Source organism: Sorex araneus, chromosome 3 (genome assembly GCF_027595985.1).
Source record: "Sorex araneus isolate mSorAra2 chromosome 3, mSorAra2.pri, whole genome shotgun sequence".
Lineage (NCBI taxonomy): Eukaryota > Metazoa > Chordata > Mammalia > Eulipotyphla > Soricidae > Sorex > Sorex araneus.
Window position 1 is genome coordinate 223,266,794 of NC_073304.1, and position 18,876 is coordinate 223,285,669.

Consider the following 18,876-nt stretch of genomic DNA (forward strand, 5'->3'; position numbering starts at 1 on the left):
GTGGTATGAGATGATATCTCACTGTTGCTTTGATCTTCATTTCTCTGATAATTAGTGATATAGAACCTTTTTTTCCATATGCATTTTGGTCATTTGTATTTCTTTTGGGCTGGGAGTTGGGCCATAGTTGGCCATGTTCAGGGCTTACTCCCAACTCTGCACTTAGTAATCACTCTTGATGTTGCTTGGGGGGCCATATGGGATGCTGGGGATTGAACCCAGGTTTGCTGCATCCAAGCAAGCACCTTACCCACTATGCTATCTCTCGGTCCCTGACCATTTGTATTCTTTTTTGAGGAAGTTCCTGTTCATCTCTTCTCCTGTTTATCACTTTTTATGCCCCATGCGCTTGGGCTGTGCCTCACCTATGAGCAAACATATTCCTGGATTGTGCAGCGGCAAAAGTGGCAGCACAACACGTCATAAAACACTTCCTACCCATTCTCCATAATTACCACACCACATTTGATGGAGTTCAGATAGTAGGCAATAAGTCATATGGGGAAATATGGGGAAATATATATATGCATATATACATATTTTCAGATATGTATACCAAAGTTCACACCACATGCTAGTGATATCCTCCAGAATGTCTTAATGGTTTCTGCCAAAATAGAACAATGTTCACACTGTTTCCTATATGAACACTTTTTTGTAAGAATGCTCAGCAGTTCTTCATAACAGACAATACAAAATATATTACTTCGGTTGTGCTTTGTGACAGGGTTCAGGGCTTGGGATGGAAACATCCCAAATTTGGTGGAGGGAAGGTATAATGGTGGTGGCATTGGTGTTTGAATGTTGAGTGAAATCAAACATTGTGAACTAACTTATAGAATTAAAAAATTTTAAAAAAAGTAATGTGGAGCTAATGCCCAATTTAATCAGCTTAATCAATGGCTGAATAACTAGCAGTACTCCTACATTATAAATTTTTTTTAAAAAAAGAAAAAGAAATAATATTTGCTGCAGAGCAAGGACTTCCTGCAGACATCATCACTCCTCGGGTTTTCTTACTTCTTTGGGGGTGATGGGAAGACACACCCAGTGGTTCCCAGGGCTTACTCCTGACTCTGTGCTCAGGGATCACTCCTGGTGTGTTCTGGGGCCTATATAAGATTCCAGGGATGAAACGTACAAGTCAGCTGCATGCAAGGCAAGTGCCCCACTTGCTGTACTATTTGGCCCCTATTCCTAGGGTTTTCAACTTGGGAAAATTTGTTAGCATATATATTTTTCTTTGGTAGATTTGTTTTGTTTCCCACTCCTCCCCACCCACCCCACCCCCCGTTTCCCCTTTACTTTATCATCTAGAGACTTGAGTGTTTCCCAAAGGGAGAATGCTTAGTGCTGGAGAAATAGCACAGCAGGTAGGGCGGTTGCCTGGCACACAGGTGACCCGGATTCAATTCCCAGTATCCCATATGGTCCCCCAAGCACCACCAGGAGTAATTCCTGAGTGCATGAGCCAGAAGTAACCCATGTGCATCACTGGCGTGACCAAAAAAGATTAAAAAAAGGGAGGGGGAATGCTTTATGGATTCTAAGTGTGATTATAGATAATCACAGAAAATAATGTTTTTTACCTTCAAGTTCCATGCCAGTAAAATAAATAAAAACTTCAATCCTACTTACTGATTATGCAGATAATTTTCGTTTTATTGTATTTTTTTAGAATTCTCAGTCATAATCCTCTAACAGCTATTGAAGATTCATATCTTTTTCAATTACCAGCATTAAAATATCTGTAAGTATTGTAATAGCTTTGTAGCTCATATGATTTCTGCTATGATTTGCTGTCTTTATTTTTCTCCATTTCTGTCATAGATTATGTGTCTTGCATTGAATTTCAAAGTTATATTTTTAATTTTAATACTGGATTGTTGAAATGAGATTTCTTTTCAAAGGAAAACATTAAGAAAGAATGTACATGGGTAACAGCCAAAAGAGGAAAAGAGCAATGTTGAGTACATATAGATAAGAAACATACAGATGCGTGTAGAAGTATTATTTATTCCAGAAAATAACGAGTAATAATGTAAACATTATTTAAAAAAGAAAGTAAATAAAAGAGGACCAGATAGGTGAGTGGTTGGAGCCTGTGCACTGGGTGTTGGAGGCCTGGATTCAATCTCTGGCACCTTATGTGTTCCCCAGAGTTCTACTCAGAGCAACCCACAAGTACAGCACCCAACATATCTCCCAAGTACTGCCAGATGTGGCCAAAATCCAAGGCCACCCCCAGCTCACATGAAAAAGAAACATTAAACGAAGTAGATGCAATTTAGAAAGAGAAGTCTAAATTGACAAGAGAAGGAAGAGACAAGAGAAGGGAGGGAGGAAGGAAGGGAGGGAAGGAAGGAAGGGAGGGAGGGAGGGAGGGAGGGAGGGAGGGAGAGGAGGGAGGGAGGGAGAGGAGGGAGGGAGGGAGAGGAGGGAGGAAGGAAGGAAGGAAGAAGGGAGGGAGGAAGGGAGGAAGGAAATTTATTTAGTCTACCAAATTGTCATGAATTTGATGATAGAGAAATCTCTTATTTCTGTAAGAGCTCTCTGGAATTATGGTCTAGAGTAAGCAGTTGACCTGGCTTTACAGCGAAGCCAGAATCAAAGTTATGCCTCTTTAATCTCATCTATTTAACTCTAGAGTTTCTGTATTTGGATTCTCATCATGCTTGTGCTTTCTCCCTCAGAGACATGGGAGCAACACAAGTGTCGCTTGGACCAGTCCAAAACATCCTCATGATGACTCTTGAATTGGAAAAACTGTAAGTTGATTTTTCTGACATTTATTTTCACTTTGTTTTTTAAGACTTTTTATTTTTGTTTCTCTTTTTTTTTTAATGTAGGAGTACTACTATTTATTCAGCCATTAATTAAGCTAATTCAATTTGGCATGAACTCCACATTACTATTTTTTATTCAGAATGTTAATTTAATTTTTAAAATTTTTTTTAATCACCGTAAGATACAGTCACAAAGCTTCCCTGTTTGAGTTTCAGTCATACAGTGATAAGACACCCAACCCTCCACCAGTGCACATCTTCCACCACCAATGTCCCCAGTATCCCTCCCAGTCCCACCCCTCCCCCTGCCTCTGGCTGACAGTCTCCCCCATGCTCTTTTGCATTGCTTGTTATGAATAGTATAAGATGTCATACGGCCACAAGAGGGCTGTGTGCTCCTGGAATTCTAAAAGTTTAAATAATTAGGGTGTGGAGAAATCTCTGCAGAGAGCTGCTCAGTTCAGAGATTGTGTATCTCTGGATCATGATCATTAAAGAGCTTAAGTGGCAGCCGAAGGCAGTTTGTGGGCATGACCTCCAGGTTCCCACGGGGACTCGGGGGCATGAGAGGGACAGGCCCATCCCCTATCCCTTGAGGCCTGGAATTTGCTGTCACTGAACCTTCGTACCTGCACTTCTCATTGGGTTCTGGAAGTTGGTGGCTGTCGGGGTTTTTAAGGGGCAGGTGGAGGGATGACGCCTGCCTCTGTCTGAGGCTCCCCAGTGAAGTTGGCCTGGCTTAAAGTCCGGAGGCATCTCGCAGAGAGCTGCTCGGTTCAGAGATTCTTTTGTGTGTCTCTGGATCGTGGCCCTTGTTTCTATCTTTTCCAGAGAAATAAACTATTGGCATATGCTCTGCAGGGTATGCCGGCTTGGCCGTAGGGCGCCTCACGACCAGCCCTAAGTGCGGCTTTTGATCTCTTTTTGAGATTTATGGGTCTCTGAAATATGGCTGGTAAATTAACTTGTATAACTGAGCCAGAGGTGTTTTGTGGGTTGGCTCCCACATACCAAACTTTTGGCTGCTTAGTTTCTTGGTAAACTTGCCCTAAGTTGTTGGAGTTCAGCCACAGGTACATCAGCAATTTTGGGTTATCAGGAAGACAGAAGGGTCCATCTGGCTGCTGATGCACTCGCTCCGCAGGTATAGACTGACCTGCTGCTGGCATCATACCCCTGCTTGTTTATTTTTCTTAAGCTATGTTTAATTGAGGTGTAATTTTATTTTTTTTCAATTTTTTTTAATTAGTGATTCACAGTGAGGGTACAGTTACAGATTCACACATTTTCGTACTTGTTTTTCCCTCATGCAATGTTTAAGAGCCCATCCCTCCACCAGTGTCCATTCTCCACATTCTCCACCACCAATAAACCCAGTATCACTCCCACCCCACCCCCAATACCATCCCCCCCACCCACCCCACCTCTGTGGCGGGGCATTCCAATTTGATATCTCTCTTTCCTTTTGGGTGTTGTGGTTTGCAATAGGTGTATTGAGTGGTCATCCTGTTCAGTCTCTAGTCTGCTTTCAGCACGCATCTCCCTTCCGAGCAGGATCTCCAATCACATATTACTTGGTGTTCCCCTCTCTATCTGGGATGACTTTCCCTCAGCATGTGAGGCCAGATTCCAAGCTATGGAGCCAACCTCCTGGTATTATATACTACTGTTCTTGGGTATTAGTCTCCTACTCTGTTGTTCTATATTCCACAGATGAGTGCAATCTACCAAGTTTCTTTAACCAGTCATCTGTTCTCGGGCACTCGGGTTTTTTCCAGATTCTGGCTATTGTAAACAGTGCTGCGATGAACATATAAGTGCAGATGTCATTTCGACTATACTTTTTTGTTTCTCCAGAATATATTCCCAGTAGTGGTATTGCTGGATTAAATGGAAGCTCAATTTCTAATTTTTTGAGAAGCGTTCATATTGTTTTCCAAAGGGGCTGAACCAGTCGGCATTCCCACCAGCAGTGTAGAAGGGTCCCCTTCTCCCCACATCCTCTCCAACAGCGGTTGCTTTTGTTCTTTTGCATGTGTGCCATTCTCTGTGGTGTGAGGTGGTATCTCATGGTTGTTTTGATTTGCATCTCCCTGATGATTAGTGATGCAGAGCATTGTTTCATGTGCCTTTTGGTCATTCATATCTCTTCCTTGGAAAAGTTTCTGTTCATTTCTTCGGCCCATTAAAAAATATTTTTAAATTGAGATACTCAAGAGTCACTTTTGGTGTCTCATGGATACTGGGGATCAAACCCAGGTCGACCGTGCTCAAAGCAAATGCCAGACCTGCTACACTATACTATTACTCTAGTCCCTGTTTTTTTTACAGTCTGGAAAAGTGCTTTCAGATTTCCCCAGGTTATAACTGGCATTTTTATGTTATCGTTATCTGGGAGCTGGAGAGATAAGATAGTGAGTTAGGTATTTGCTTTGCATGTGAATAACCCTTGTTCAGTCTTTGGCACTGTCTATGCATTCTCTGCCTGCAAGGAATGATCCCTGAGCGGACTGCCAGAGAAACCCCTGAGCACCACCAGATATGACTCAAAAACAAAACTCAATTTTCTGAGGGCTGAAGTGATAGTAGAGGAGTTCAGGTACACACTTTGCATGCATCACCTCCCAGTTGGGTTCCCACCACCACCGAGTTCGAGCAGCGCCTCATCCATGGTTCTCAGGAACATTTTGAATAGCTGCACGGTGGCTTTGGCTGCCTCTTCTACCTATTACAGTAACCCCTTTACTCTGCACTTATTTCTCTGTGTTTTCATTCATAGGATCTTACCTAGGCATCTCACCTGCTGCCTCTGCCAATTTAAGAATAAAATAGACTCTGTCTGCAAAGTAGTCAGACTACATTGTGAATGTACCAGCAGCACACACTGTGGTGAGTCTGAATTGCCTGCTGATAGCTTTTTAATTTATGTTTCATTTTAATTTTAATCACTGATGGTCCATTTTAAACTGATTATGCAGTTGCATTATTTTTATTCAGAGTTCAACTCCCTATATTTCTAAGAACGATTTCCCTTGGTAAAAGTCTGCATCTCAGTCACATCGTTACCTTAACAGTCTATGCATGACCTGAAGACAAGAGGAATGGAAGAAAAGAGATGAAAGTGGGGAAGGGAGCTAACACTAATGGTCACAAATGAGGGCCAGACTCTGGGCAAGGTACTGGTCCTCCAGATGAGAGCTCAGCCACAGAATGCAGTTTGTAAGCAGATTTTATATAGAACAGATCTCAAGAGCCCTTTTCTTCACAGGACAGGTGTAGGTATTTTATTGCATGTGTTTTTGTAATTTTATAGGCAAGTACAAGTCATACTGTCTTATGAAAGTTTTGCTTAGAGACTGAGAATTTCTGGTTTTCTAAGCAGAGGTTGCCACTCAGTCCTTCTAAGGATGTATGGTCTCCTGGATTCTTAGACCATCCCCACCTCTGAGACTTTTTTGAATTTTAACCCTTCCATCTACAAAGCACTCAGGTGCTCTTAAGTATCTTTCCACACAGTAAGTTTACTGACCTTAGCTTCATAACTTCCAAAATGTGCTTTTAGGAAAATAGATCAATAGGTTGCACCACATGCTTTTCATGTGGGAGGTGTGGGTTCAACCCCCACAAAAGTCTCCCAAGCACTGCTGGGAGTATCCCTTGGGCACCGCTGAGTGTCGCACATTCACACATGCTCACGCACTCACGCGCACACACACACACACACACACACACACACATACACACACACATACACATACCCCGCCCACAAAAGTGTTTTCACCCTGGGATATTATGAATCAGATTCGCTATCAGCAATTGGGCACATCAAATCACTTTGCTTCTTACACAAAGCTAGTGTTATTTTTAAAATCAACTTTTAGAAAGTCTATTACTCCCTTTTCAGAGGTGGGCAGAAGAATCATTTAGGAATCACCTTTCATAAGATGAACATCAAACCTAGTGGGGTGGCGGGAAGAAGAGTCAGACTGGAGGTGCTGTACGGACCATGGTGTCTCGGCACTTCAGCGGTGGTCCAGGGAAGTTCACTTTGTACATGGAAACCAATTGCATTGGTACTATTATAACCACGTTACCCCAATTGCAGTGATTTTATTTAGAGAATAACTAAACCAAGCAATCAAAATTCAGAATACAATACTAATATTTTTTTTTTTAGGTGAGGAACAGCAAAACTAAAAGTGTTAAATGTGCCTAATGCCTACATCGTGTGATCCCAGTCTGGGACTCTCTGCAAGTCCATGCTTCTTCCTCACTTCCTTTAACTCCCCCTCTAAACTTCACCACCACCAAAAGCATTTTTAATTCTTCATTAAAGTTTGGTTGGAGAGAGTCTAGCAGCTAGGGCACTTGCCCTCCATACAGTAGACCTCGGTTGGATCCCTAGCATTCGAGATGGTCCCCAATTACTGCCAGGAGTGATCCCTGAGCACAGAGACAGAAGTAACCCCTGAACATTTCTGGGTTTGGCCCCACTTCCCCCCAAAAGAAACCCAACTGTACAATGTTATACTTGATCTTCAAGCAGTCAGAAACTTTGTACGGTTCCCTAAAGTAGAGCTGAAAATAGTAGGAAGTAGGTAAAGGCAAAATACACATCTAATAAGAGTTGTTTTCCCCAATTTTGGGAGCTCCAATATTATTTCCGGGGCCAGAGAGATAGTACAGTGGGTAGGGGACTTGCCTTGCACACAGATGACCTGGGTTCCATTGCCGGCATCCTATACAGTTTCCCAAGCATCTAGATTTTCTCAACATTGCACATTGACATATACTCTGGCAAATCCATTAACATATCCTTAGACATCTGCCCAGATTCAACAATATGAGGCTAAGGGCTAATCAGCAAAAGATTTAGTGGGTAGGGGGAGAAAGGGTGCATTCAGATGAGGACCTGATTTCTGGAGGAATTTCTTCTTCGTCTATGATGGTAATAAGAATATTAGCACCCAAAAGAGGTAGAGAGAAAAGTCCTCTCTCTTTATATGGGCAGGACAGGATAAAGGTATGGGAGTATAATAAATCATAGTTGAGGGACTAGAGAGATGGTATAGTGGAGAGGGTGCTTGCCTTTTTTTTATGCTTTTTTGAGTCACACTTGACGATGCACAGGGGTTACTCCTGGCTCTGGCAGTGTTCGGGGAACCATATAGAATACTGGGATTCGAACGCAGATTGGCTGCATGCAAGGCAAACAACCTACCTGCTGTGCTATTGCTCCAGACCGAGGGTGCTTATCTTTCATGCAGTCAAACCAAGTTTCCTTCCCAGATTCCCATGTGGTCCCCCAGGCACCACCCAGAATAATTTCTGAGAGCAGCACTGTAGCACTGTCGTCCTTTGTTCATCGATTTACTTGAGCGGGCACCAGTAATGTCTCCATTGTGAGACTTGTTGCTATTGTTTTAGGCATACCAAATACGCCACAGGGAGCTTGCCAGGCTCTGCCATGTGGGTGGGATACTTTGGTAGCTTGTCAGGCTCTCCGAGAGGAATGGAGGAATCGAACCCGGGTCAGCCAGGTGCAAGGCAAACGACCTACCTGCTGTTCTTATCGCTCCAGCCTGGTGGCCATAATTACCAAAAAAAGATTTGTTGATTAATTTTTAATTTGCTTTTGGGAGCAACACGCATTAATGCTCAGAGATTACTCCTGGCTCTGCACTCAAGAATTACTTCTGCTGGTGTTCAGGGAACACGTGGGATTCCAGGGATCAAATCTGGGTTGGACACATGCAAGGTGAATGCTTTACCTTCTGTACTCTCTCTCTAGCCCTGCATTTATCTACTTTCATAAGGTGGTTCTAGATTACTTAAAAAGTATGCTATCAACAATTATGCAAACAAGTATATGTAATAGACACATGTAAAATTTAATTAAAGTAAAAATTTAACCATTATAAAGATGTTTTCTCTTGGGCTAGAGATAGTAAAGCGGGTAAGGTGATTGCCTTGCATGTAACCAACCCGGATTCAATCCCCAGCATCTCAAATGGCCCCCCAAACACTATCATGAGTCATTTCTGAGTGTAAAACCAGAAGTAACCCCTAGGCATTGCTAGGTAGCCCCCCCAAAAAAACCTCAATTATTTTTCAAGTGTAGTTTATCTTTTCGATGAATTCTGAGCACCAAGTATAAACTTTATCATATATCTTTTTACATATTTGATTAGTACATATTATGATCAAGATCAGGCTAGTTTTATTAAACTTTTGTCAGACACGTGATAATTGTGAGCCATAAGAAAACTAACTAAAAATGATTATTTTTGTAGTCCATTAAACTATTCAAAGTTCTTGGGCTTATTCTTATGCTTCTCTAACTCAGGGTTGAATTATCTAATAACTCCATTATTATATCTGTAAAATTTATTAAATAGTTTCTCTGATAAACCTAAAGAAGAGCCAAATATATGTGATTTGTTTGAAGTACCAGGAACTAATCCCGTTGCTCTCCCTGTGATACATTATGTAAAGTTTTCAAATGTTAATAGTGATTGATGGTACTATTTTTCAATTAGCTCATAACAGTGATAAGATAAACTCTAACATGGATTTAAGTATTAAATTGGGTTATTAAAAGAGTAAAACTATCAGCATAAAGAATAAATTATTAAAGTAGTTCAATGTTTAACTCTATATAAACCAATAAGCATTGAGAGCAGGTAGACATTAAAATAGGCATTTTTTACTCAAAAAATGTAGATTTTAAAACAGAATTTGGAACTTGCGCAGTTTTAATCTTCAATTTTATCTATCTAAAACACTCCGCCCTAATCATAGAGGAAGGTCACTTATCTCTAAGATGCATGTTATTTAAGTCATCTGTGCTTCAATCCTGTGTGCTGTGGCTGAATCACAAACCCAAGGTTAGTTAGTTTTTAATGATCTGAAATACCTTCAGATTCACAGAATACAGTTGGAAACAGATTATGTTGAATTCAAAATTCAATTCTAAATTCCTAGAATTCTAAGAGCAGAACCAGGAGCAACCCCTCAGCATGGCTGGGAATGGCCAAAAAATAAAACAGAAGTCATAGTTGATCTGTAAAGAGTCTAACTGAGCAGCAAATATTTGTCTTGAATTCTGGGCACTTGATCCTTTGGGACCAGTAGAATAATCATATCATTATTGTTTCTGTGTTTGTTTGTTTGTTTGTTTGTTTGGGGGCATACTCAGGTGCTCAAAGTTTACTCCTGACTTTGTGTTCAGGGGTCAGGCCTGGTAAGGCTTGAGGGACCCTATAGGGTGCTGGGGATCAGACCCAGGTTGGCTGCATACAAGACAAATATTTATCTGCTCTTCTGTCACTCTGTCCCCCAGTGGAATAATCCAAAAGACATGTACTGAACTTCATACCCTATTTATTCTGAATCAATAGCGATGACCACTTTGTTTCTCCTTTTGTTGTTGTCAATCATAGGTGTCAATTTAGGGTTTCCCTGTGCCTCCCCCCCACCAATACAGCACTTGTTTACTGATTACTCATTTACTTGCCTGAAATTTATGTCTGTAGATGCTCCCAAAATATTCCCCAGTTATCTTTCATGATCAAAAGCAAGCTCTTCCTTTTTGACAGATGAGGAATCCATAAATAATATAGAAGGGGAGTTCATGGAGACTTTACAGGCCCGAAAAAAGAACACTAGCACCGAACTGACCATAGAACCGGACAAGGCCTCATCAGAGAGAGACAGAATGTCCTTTTTCATAAATGAGCAGCTGGACTTCAATGATAATGATATGATGAATAAGCTAAATTACATAATGCCTTTTTTCCAGGAAGGTAACATAAAAGATGTTGAATCAACCTTGTTACCCTTCCTTAAGCTCCTTTTTAAAGATGTAAAAGACAAAGCAAATCCTGGGGTTCATTTGAAGAACAGCACAATTCCGATGTCTCTACAGCTTGAATCCAACAATTCAACATACAATAAGTTGAAAAGTCTCCATTTTCTGAAAAGCTTGATAAATGCAGCAACTCAAGCAAAAGTCCACAAAGCTAGGAAGAGAGAGAAAACTGCCACGCTGGTCCGTTCCATACTTTTCGGGCCCAAATTGAACCGTCAGATCTTTCCGAAGAAATTGAAAACTGTCTGGCCAAAGAGAAAACACTTAGGGAAGGTGGCAGAGAGGGAGAGGAAACCACTGCAGATGAGCAGCGTGCTCAAGGACCCCGGGGGCCTCCAGAAAAAAGAGCTTCCCTTAGCGGGGAGGCCCAGGAAATGGGTGGAAAACCCCTTCAATGAGGAGTCAAACTCCATCCAGGAGCACAAGGCGGTGTTCTCCATGCCCCTGGAAGAATTCTCCATGGGCAGGCCATCTGCTGCCACTTCTAAAGTCCCACCCGAGAACCCCAAAGACCTAAGAGACACTTTCCGCGTTTTAGAAGACGCAGATGCCAGGGTTCGGAACATGAAGTTTCCCAGCCCCGTGCCACACAATAAAATAAATTATAATTTTCAGAAATCTTATTCTCACCTGGGAAGCAGAAGGGCTAAAGCCAGCGCGAATAGAGACACGAAAGAATCAGCACCCGAGAGGCCGGTGCGGGTCGCCAAGCGGCCTCCTTTCGCTGCGGTGAAGAGCCTCATCAAGTCCCCGCCAAGAGAGGAGTCTCTGTCTTGGAGAGATCAGAACAAACCTTTGCTCCAGTCCTTTCAACCTTCACACTCATCTGCAGGAAAGAAGACCGCAGAAAGCACGCATGCTGCAAATGGGGCGAACACCAGAGGCATCACGGTGCCAGAGAAAACGGTCGGTAGCAAAGGCACCTCCCATGAGAAGGATGCCCCGATGGTGGACAACCTCACGCCGACTGTCAAGCAGTCCAGCAAGATGCAGTGGGAATATCACAACGTGGCCACGGACATCGTCTCTGCCACACAAAGACCAGACCCAGGAGACAAGCTGGAGATGGAATACATCCAGCAGCTGCGGTCCCTTATCCCCAACAACAACGTGAGGAAGCTCATTGCTCACTTGATGCGGACTCTCAAAATGGACTGCTCTAAGCCCCAGGTGCAGGTGGCGTGTGCGAAGATCCTCTCTGAAACCGGCCTCCTGATGAAGCTTCTCAGTGAGCAGGAGGAAGGAAAGGTTCCCAAGCCAGAATGGGATACGGAACAGTGGAAGACTGAGAACTACATTAGTGAGAATACCGAAGGCCAGAGTGAACAGAAACAGCCAGACGAAAGTGAGGTGAGGACAGACTTTTTTTTTTTTTTCATAGAGTCTCACAAGTGAAATAAGTCAGAAGAAGGACAAACGTAGAATGATTGCACTCATTTATGGGATGTAAAAAAAAATTAAAATTTAGTATGAGATTAACACCCAAGAACAGTTAGAAACAACAACCAGGATGAATGGTCCACAGTTGAAAGCCTGCCTCAAGGGCTGGGAGAGAGGCAGCTGGGATAGAGAAGGGATCACGATAACAATGATAGTTGGAAGGGATCGTCTGGATGGGAGACGTGTGCTGAAAGTGGGTAAAGGATCAAACCTCTCAGTATCTGCATTGCAAACTATAATGTCCAACAGGGGGGTGTGGAGTGAGAGGAGGGAGGAGACAGCAAGAGAGAAGGGAGAGGGAAGAAGCAGGAAAAGAGAGAGGCGGAAAGAAAAGGTGAAAGAGAGGGACAGAGAGGAGAGAGAGAAAGAGAGAGAGAGAGAGAGAGAGAGAGAGAGAGAGAGAGAGAGAGGTGGGTTGAGGGTGGGGGGAGGTGGCAGGAGGGATACGGGGATGTTGTTGGGGGGTAATGTACACTGGTGGAGGGACGGGTGTTGGAGCACTGAATGGCTGAAACTGGCTGGCTCACAATCAGGAAAGCTCTGTAACTGTATCTCACAGAGACCAGGCTCAGGGGCTTCTGGGGCTCTCAGGCCATGCCATGAAAGAACATGAGCAGGAAGACCAGGGTCTCTTGGCTCTCCCTCTTTTACTTGCTTGCTCTCTTTTTTGTGGCCACACAATTTTGACTACAATAATGATGGTCCCTGTGCTCATTTATAGAAAGGTAGCACTGTTCCAAGGAGAGGTGTGAGAGGACCTAACACACCAGATAAATAAATTGTAGAAGGAAAGGCTACAGACAAGATGGTGTAACATATCTGGTGTGCTCTGTAAGAACATATTGGGGCCAAGGAAAAAGTTCAACACGAGTGCCCCTGAGCACTGAGCCAGCAGGAGCTCTGAGGACCCTGGGGATAGGCTGAAAACAAAAACAAAACAACCCCAAAACATACAAAACAAAAACCTATAGTCCACTCATATGAGAGAATGGGGTTTTAGACTGCATAAGAATAATTAGTCATTCTTTAGAATAGGTTTAAGAATCCTTCCCATCTTTTTGTCTAATTGTTCTTGGGTGCTGGAGCAATAGGATAGTGGGTAAGGCTCTTGCCTTGCATGCCGCCAACCCAATTTTTTTTTTTTTTGCTTTTTGGACTGGAGCAATAGCACAGCGGGTAGGGTAGAGGGTTTGCCTTGCACGCAGCCGATTCCTCCATTCCTCTCAGAGAGCCCGGCAAGCTACTGAGAGTATCTCGCCCACACAACAAAGCCTGGCAAGCTACCCATGGTGTATTTGATATGCCAAAAACAGTAACAAGTCTCACAGTGGAGACATTACTGGTGCCCACCCAAGCAAATCAATGAGTAACGGGATGACAGTGATACAGTGATACAGTGCTTTTTGAGTCATACCCGGCAATGCACAGGGGTTGCTAATGGTTCATGCACTCAGAAAATACTCCTGGCGGTTCTCAGGGGACCATATGGGATGCTGGGAATCGAACCTGGGTCTGCCACGTGCAAGGCAAACGCCCCACCCACTGTGCTAACGCTCCAGCCCCCTCGCCAACCCAAATTCGATCCCCAGCATCCCTTTTGTTCCCCCAGGAGTGATTTCTGAGTGCAGAGCCAGGAGTAACCCCTGATCATCGCTGGGTGTGGACCCCCAAAAATAATGCATAAAAAAAATTGTTCTTTTTCTTTCAGCTCACAAAAGAAGTTCCAGGATATGGCTATCATGATGGCTATCATGAGGCCAAAGCAAGCGTGGTAATATTTGTGATTGTAGTCGTGATGATATTGATTATAATTATCGGTCTCATTGAGGTAAGAACAGTTTATTCAGACTTCCAAGATGTTTTTTTTTTCTTTTTGGGTCACACCCAGCAATGCACAGGGGTTACTCCTGGGTCTGCACTCAGGAATTACTCCTGGCGGTTCTCAGGGGACCATATGGGATGCTGGGAATCGAACCTGGGTTGGCCGAGTTTAAGGTAAACGCCCTACCCGCTGGTGCTATCGCTCCAGCCCCAAGACTTCCAAGACTCAATCTGTCTTTACAATCGATTCAAGGGCTACAAATGGAAAATAAATGCCCCTTTTCCTCCTACTGAGGCTTGATTTTCCTCTTCAGTCTTGAGGTGTGTTTGCTTCTCATATTGCAAAGATGATCCCAGGGCTTGTCAAAGGAACCTGACTCCCTGGAGGTCCCTGTGGAAGTGAAACCAAAATAAGAAGCTCTTAGATAATTTTGAAAAGTTAAGATAAGAAAGCTGGAGCTGAAACAAAAAGCAGTCTTCCTGTGTGCAATCTGGAGACTACACCCTGCGATGTTCAGGGCCTACCCCCAGCTCAGTGTGGAGGGGGGAGGGGGTGTCACTTCTGGTGGTGCTCAGGGGACCTTGCAGAGCTAGGGATCCAGCCTGGCCCTTCTGCATGCAAAGCATGCACTCTGACCATTCAGCGCTCTCTCTGGTCTCAACATAGACTTTTTTTCTTTTTAATTCAAAAGAGATTCTGGGGATCAAACCTGAGTCAGCCACATGCCAGGCAAACGCACTATCCCCTGTACTATTGTTCTGGCCCCATGTTTTTTATGTATAGTTCCCTCACCTCTGCATCACAAAAACATCCAAAACCTTGACCAATGCCCTTAGGTCATGGCCTCAAAAGATTTGGGGGCTTGAGATAGTACAATGGATAGGGCATTTGCCTTACATGTGGCTGACCAGAGTTAGAACCCTGGCACTCGGTATGGTTTCCCAAACCTGCCAGGAGTAATGCCTGAGCACAAAGCCAAGAGTAAGACCTGAATCGCCCCGGTTCCTCAAGCCCCATATTGGGTTTATTTAGACTGTAACAGAGATAGTTCGGGTGATAAGGCACTTGCTTTGCATGCTGCAGCCAACCTCAAGTCAATCCCCAGCACCACGTATGGTCCCCAGGCACAACGAGGAGTTGCTCCTGAGCACTGAGCCAGGTACTTGAAACTGGATATATTAAAGAATGCCTTCCAAGGCTCTCAAACTTTTGGCAATCATCAGAATGACCCAAAGAACTTGCTGAAACACAAACTATTGGGATCTAACTGAATTTCAATACTTTGTTCAGTACATTAAGTTTGAGGTGAGCAGGGTATTTCGCACTTTTCAAAAGTCCCCAGGAGATGGTGATGTGCTAGCACAGGAATCACAGACTAAGAACCAATCTGAAGTTAACGATTCTCCCCCTCCTAAGCAGTGCTCGGGGCGGTGTTGGGGCACTCCCAGCTATGCTTCTCTAAGCATGTTCGGGACGGAGGATATAGAACTTGTGGTGGGTGCCGTGTCGATTGCACTGGGGCACCATGGATGGAGCGGGTGTTCTCTCTCTGCCTACTCCAAATGAACCCCTGGCAGTCACAAACTTTTAGAAGAAAAGCACAGGTACACGGTACCAGAGACTGAAGCCTCCAGGCCACAGGGGGCGGGGACTGGCTGGTCCTTCCTGACTCCTGCCCTTCGGGGTCCTGGCTCTCAGGCCCACAAACTGCCTCCGGGAGCCACTTAAGAACACTAATGGCCTTGGGGGCTGGAGTGATAGCACAGCGGGTAGGGCGTTTGCCTTGCACATGGCTGACCCAGGTTCAATTCCCAGCATCCCATATGGTCCCCGGAGCACCACCAGAAGTTATTTCTGAGTGCATGAGCCAGGAGTAACCCCTGTGCATCACCGGGTGTGACCCAAAAAGCAAAAAAAAAAAAAAAAAAAAAATGGCCTTGATCCAGAGACTCACAAATGAATCTTGGAATGGATTCGCTCACTGCAGAGGTGTCTCCGGACCCCAATCATTTCCAAATTTAGAATTCCAGGAGCACACAGCTGCTTTCGCAGCCATGCGACATGTCATGATATTCATAAAAAGCAATAGAAAATAAACTATCTAGCATCTGCCTGAGGCAGGTAGGCTTAAGTAGTGGTGGGAAAATTTGAAATAAGGATGGTGGGAAGATGTAATGGTGGTGGGATTGGTGTTGAAATACTGAATGTAATCAATTCATGTGAACAACCTTATGAAAGTACAATTAGAAAAAAAAACTGTTGGGGGCCTACAGTGCTAAAGATCACACCTGGTGGGGGTGCTCAGGGACCACATGTGGGGAAGACCCAACACAGGCACCTCTAACTGCTGAGCTATCTACCTGGCCCCAGTTAATGGTTTTTATTTATTTTATTTACTCTTTTGCTTTTTATATGGTTCCCTGAGCACCACCAGGAGTGATTCCTGAGTACAGAGCCAGGAGTAACCCCTGAACATCACCGGGTGTGACCCAAAAAGGAAAAAAAAATCATTAAAGTCAGCACTCTGTGGAGCTGGAGTGATAGCACAGCGGGTAGGGCGTTTGCCTTGCACGCAGCCAACCCGGGTTCGAATCCCAGCATCTCATATGGTCCCCTGAGCACCGCCAGGAGTAATTCCTGAGTGCATGAGCCAGGAGTGACCCCTGTGCATCGCCAGGTGTGACCCAAAAAGAAAAAAAGAACACACATAAAGTCAGCACTCCGTAAGCATGTGGCCCAAACTATGTCACTGTCACTGTCATGTCACTGTCATCCCGTTGCTCATCTATTTGTTCGAGTGGGCACCAGTAATGTCTCTTGATTGTGAGACTTATTTGTTACTGTTTTTGGCAAATCCAATACGCCACGGGTAGCTTGCCAGGCTCTGCTATGCGGGCGCGATACTCGGTAGCTTGCCGGGAGGAGGTGAGAGGGGCGGAGGAATCGAACAGGGGTCGGCCGCGTGAAAGGCGAACGCCCTACCGCTGTGCTATTGCTCCAGCCCAAACTATAATAAGTAAATTAAAAAGCAAAGCATGAGTTTGCAAAGGAAGTGGGGTGGATAAAGGGACAGCCTCAGGTCTTGATTAGTGTAGGAATGTTGACACTAGAGGGGGCTTTGGAGTTAACATTGATATTGCCTTAAACTCTATTATTAATGGTTTTACAAATCACAATGTCTAAATTTTTTTTCACCAGTAATTTTTGAATTGGCTCTAATTACCTGAGAACTATGTTAAGTCATTATTTTTACTGTTTTAAAAGGTACATTGCTATGGTCTTTAAGGGAGAATTAAGGAAATTGAAGGCAGTTTTTTATTGACTATGAATGAGGGAAAAGTACAAAAATAAACATGTGTAGCACTATGACAAGCATACATATTTTCTTTCAGTGTTAGATGTATTTCTGTTTGATAAATACAAGGTCAGCAGATTTTTCAACTAAAAACTTGGATTTGCTTAGACTGTACACCAAAGAACAAAAGAGTACCTTTATAGCATGAAAGGTATCATGTCTTCTCATCAGTGTAGCTGACTCTTTTAATGATCTTCTTCCTAGTTATAATTACTAATAGCTAAAACATGGAGTATTAATCTCTTCTCCGTTTGTTTTCAGGAAGCAGTTACTATACTTATGTCATTTCCCCTTTGCCTTGAAAAAACAGTTTAGTTCTGATTAGAATATAGTTTATTTTTCAGAACCAGAGTAATAGCACAGTGGGTAGGGTGTTTGCTTTGCACACAGCCGACCTGGGTTTGATTCCTCTGTCCCTTTTGGAGAGCCCAGCAAGCTACCAACAGTATCCTGCCTGTAGGGCAGAGCCTGGCAAGCTACCCGTGGTGTATTCAATATACCAAACACAGTAACAACGAGTCTCACAAAGGAGATATTACTGGTGCCCACTCAAGCAAATCAATGAACAACGGGATGACGGTGCTACAGTGCAATTCAAAAGAATGTCAGTGGTTTGATGTACTCACCACTCACTGACATTCTTCTACTCATTGATTACTTTCCTTGTTGACTGGAAGGATCAAAAATGTAGAGTCTCCACCCTCCTGGGACTGAAAGATAAAGGTGTTATCTTGCTGATCCAGTGCAGTAAGATCTCTTTACTTTTTTTTTTAATTTATTTTATTGAATCACCATGTGGAAAGTTACAAAGTTCTCAGGCTTATGTCTCAGTTATACAATGCTCAAACACCCGTCCTTTCACCAGTGCACATATTCCACAACCCCCCCCCCAAAAAAACCCGATATACCTCCCAACCCCCCACTCCCCAACTCCCCACCCCCCCTAGGTAAAGAGAAAAGGAAGTGAAATTTATCTCTTTAGGTTAAAGCGCCATCTCAGTAGATGAAGTTAAAACATTGCAGCTAAGACTGGGGAGATAGCTCCCTCCAAGGGCTAGTTTCATGCTTTGCGTGAGGAAGACCTGGGTTCGATCCTCTGCAGTACACGCCCTCACCCCTAGAGCCACCAGGGCCACCAAGAGCTACTCGTAAACAGCAAATAAAATTGTTCCTGCATATTGCTGGGTGGCTCCCAAACCAAACATACCCGCACTGCAGCCTGAGCCCGCGCTGGGCTACTCTGATCATGGCAGGCGAGCGGTAGTTACTCCAGGAGCTCGCCCACATCTGTCTTCTGTTCAAGTACACACCACTGACTTTTCCCAGCAGGCACATTAAAAAAGTGATTTGAGGGCCAAGGAGATGACTCAAAAGACTAAAACTTCAACTCACCTTGCAAGTGGGAAGCCCAGGTGCTAGCCATAGTGCTACCTGGTCCCTGAGCACCACCCCAGAAGTAGCCCTCCCGCAAGCACCAACTGCCAGGGAGAGCCTCAAAAAATAAACAACAGCAAAATGTGATTGAAGGGGTTCGGGATCTAGGTTAGTGGTGTTGCACTTGTCTTGCGTGTGTGAGGCCCTGGGTTCGATCCCTGGCACCACC

General features: G+C 43.9%; 1 protein-coding gene across 7 annotated transcripts in view; it reads left to right on the forward strand.

The window, feature by feature from the left end:
- LOC129403560 (leucine-rich repeat-containing protein 37A3-like) overlaps positions 1-18,876 on the forward strand; it is a 120,694-nt gene that overhangs the window by 96,187 nt on the left and 5,631 nt on the right. For 6 of the 7 annotated variants that reach the window (XM_055132389.1, XM_055132385.1, XM_055132386.1 and 3 more), the window contains 5 exons: positions 1,679-1,750; positions 2,694-2,768; positions 5,566-5,675; positions 10,385-12,006; positions 13,805-13,924. In XM_055132389.1, coding sequence (XP_054988364.1) covers positions 1,679-1,750; positions 2,694-2,768; positions 5,566-5,675; positions 10,385-12,006; positions 13,805-13,924 — 1,999 coding nt within the window. The remainder of the gene's footprint in view (positions 1-1,678; positions 1,751-2,693; positions 2,769-5,565; positions 5,676-10,384; positions 12,007-13,804; positions 13,925-18,876) is intronic. The other variant, XM_055132387.1, reaches the window with a different exon arrangement.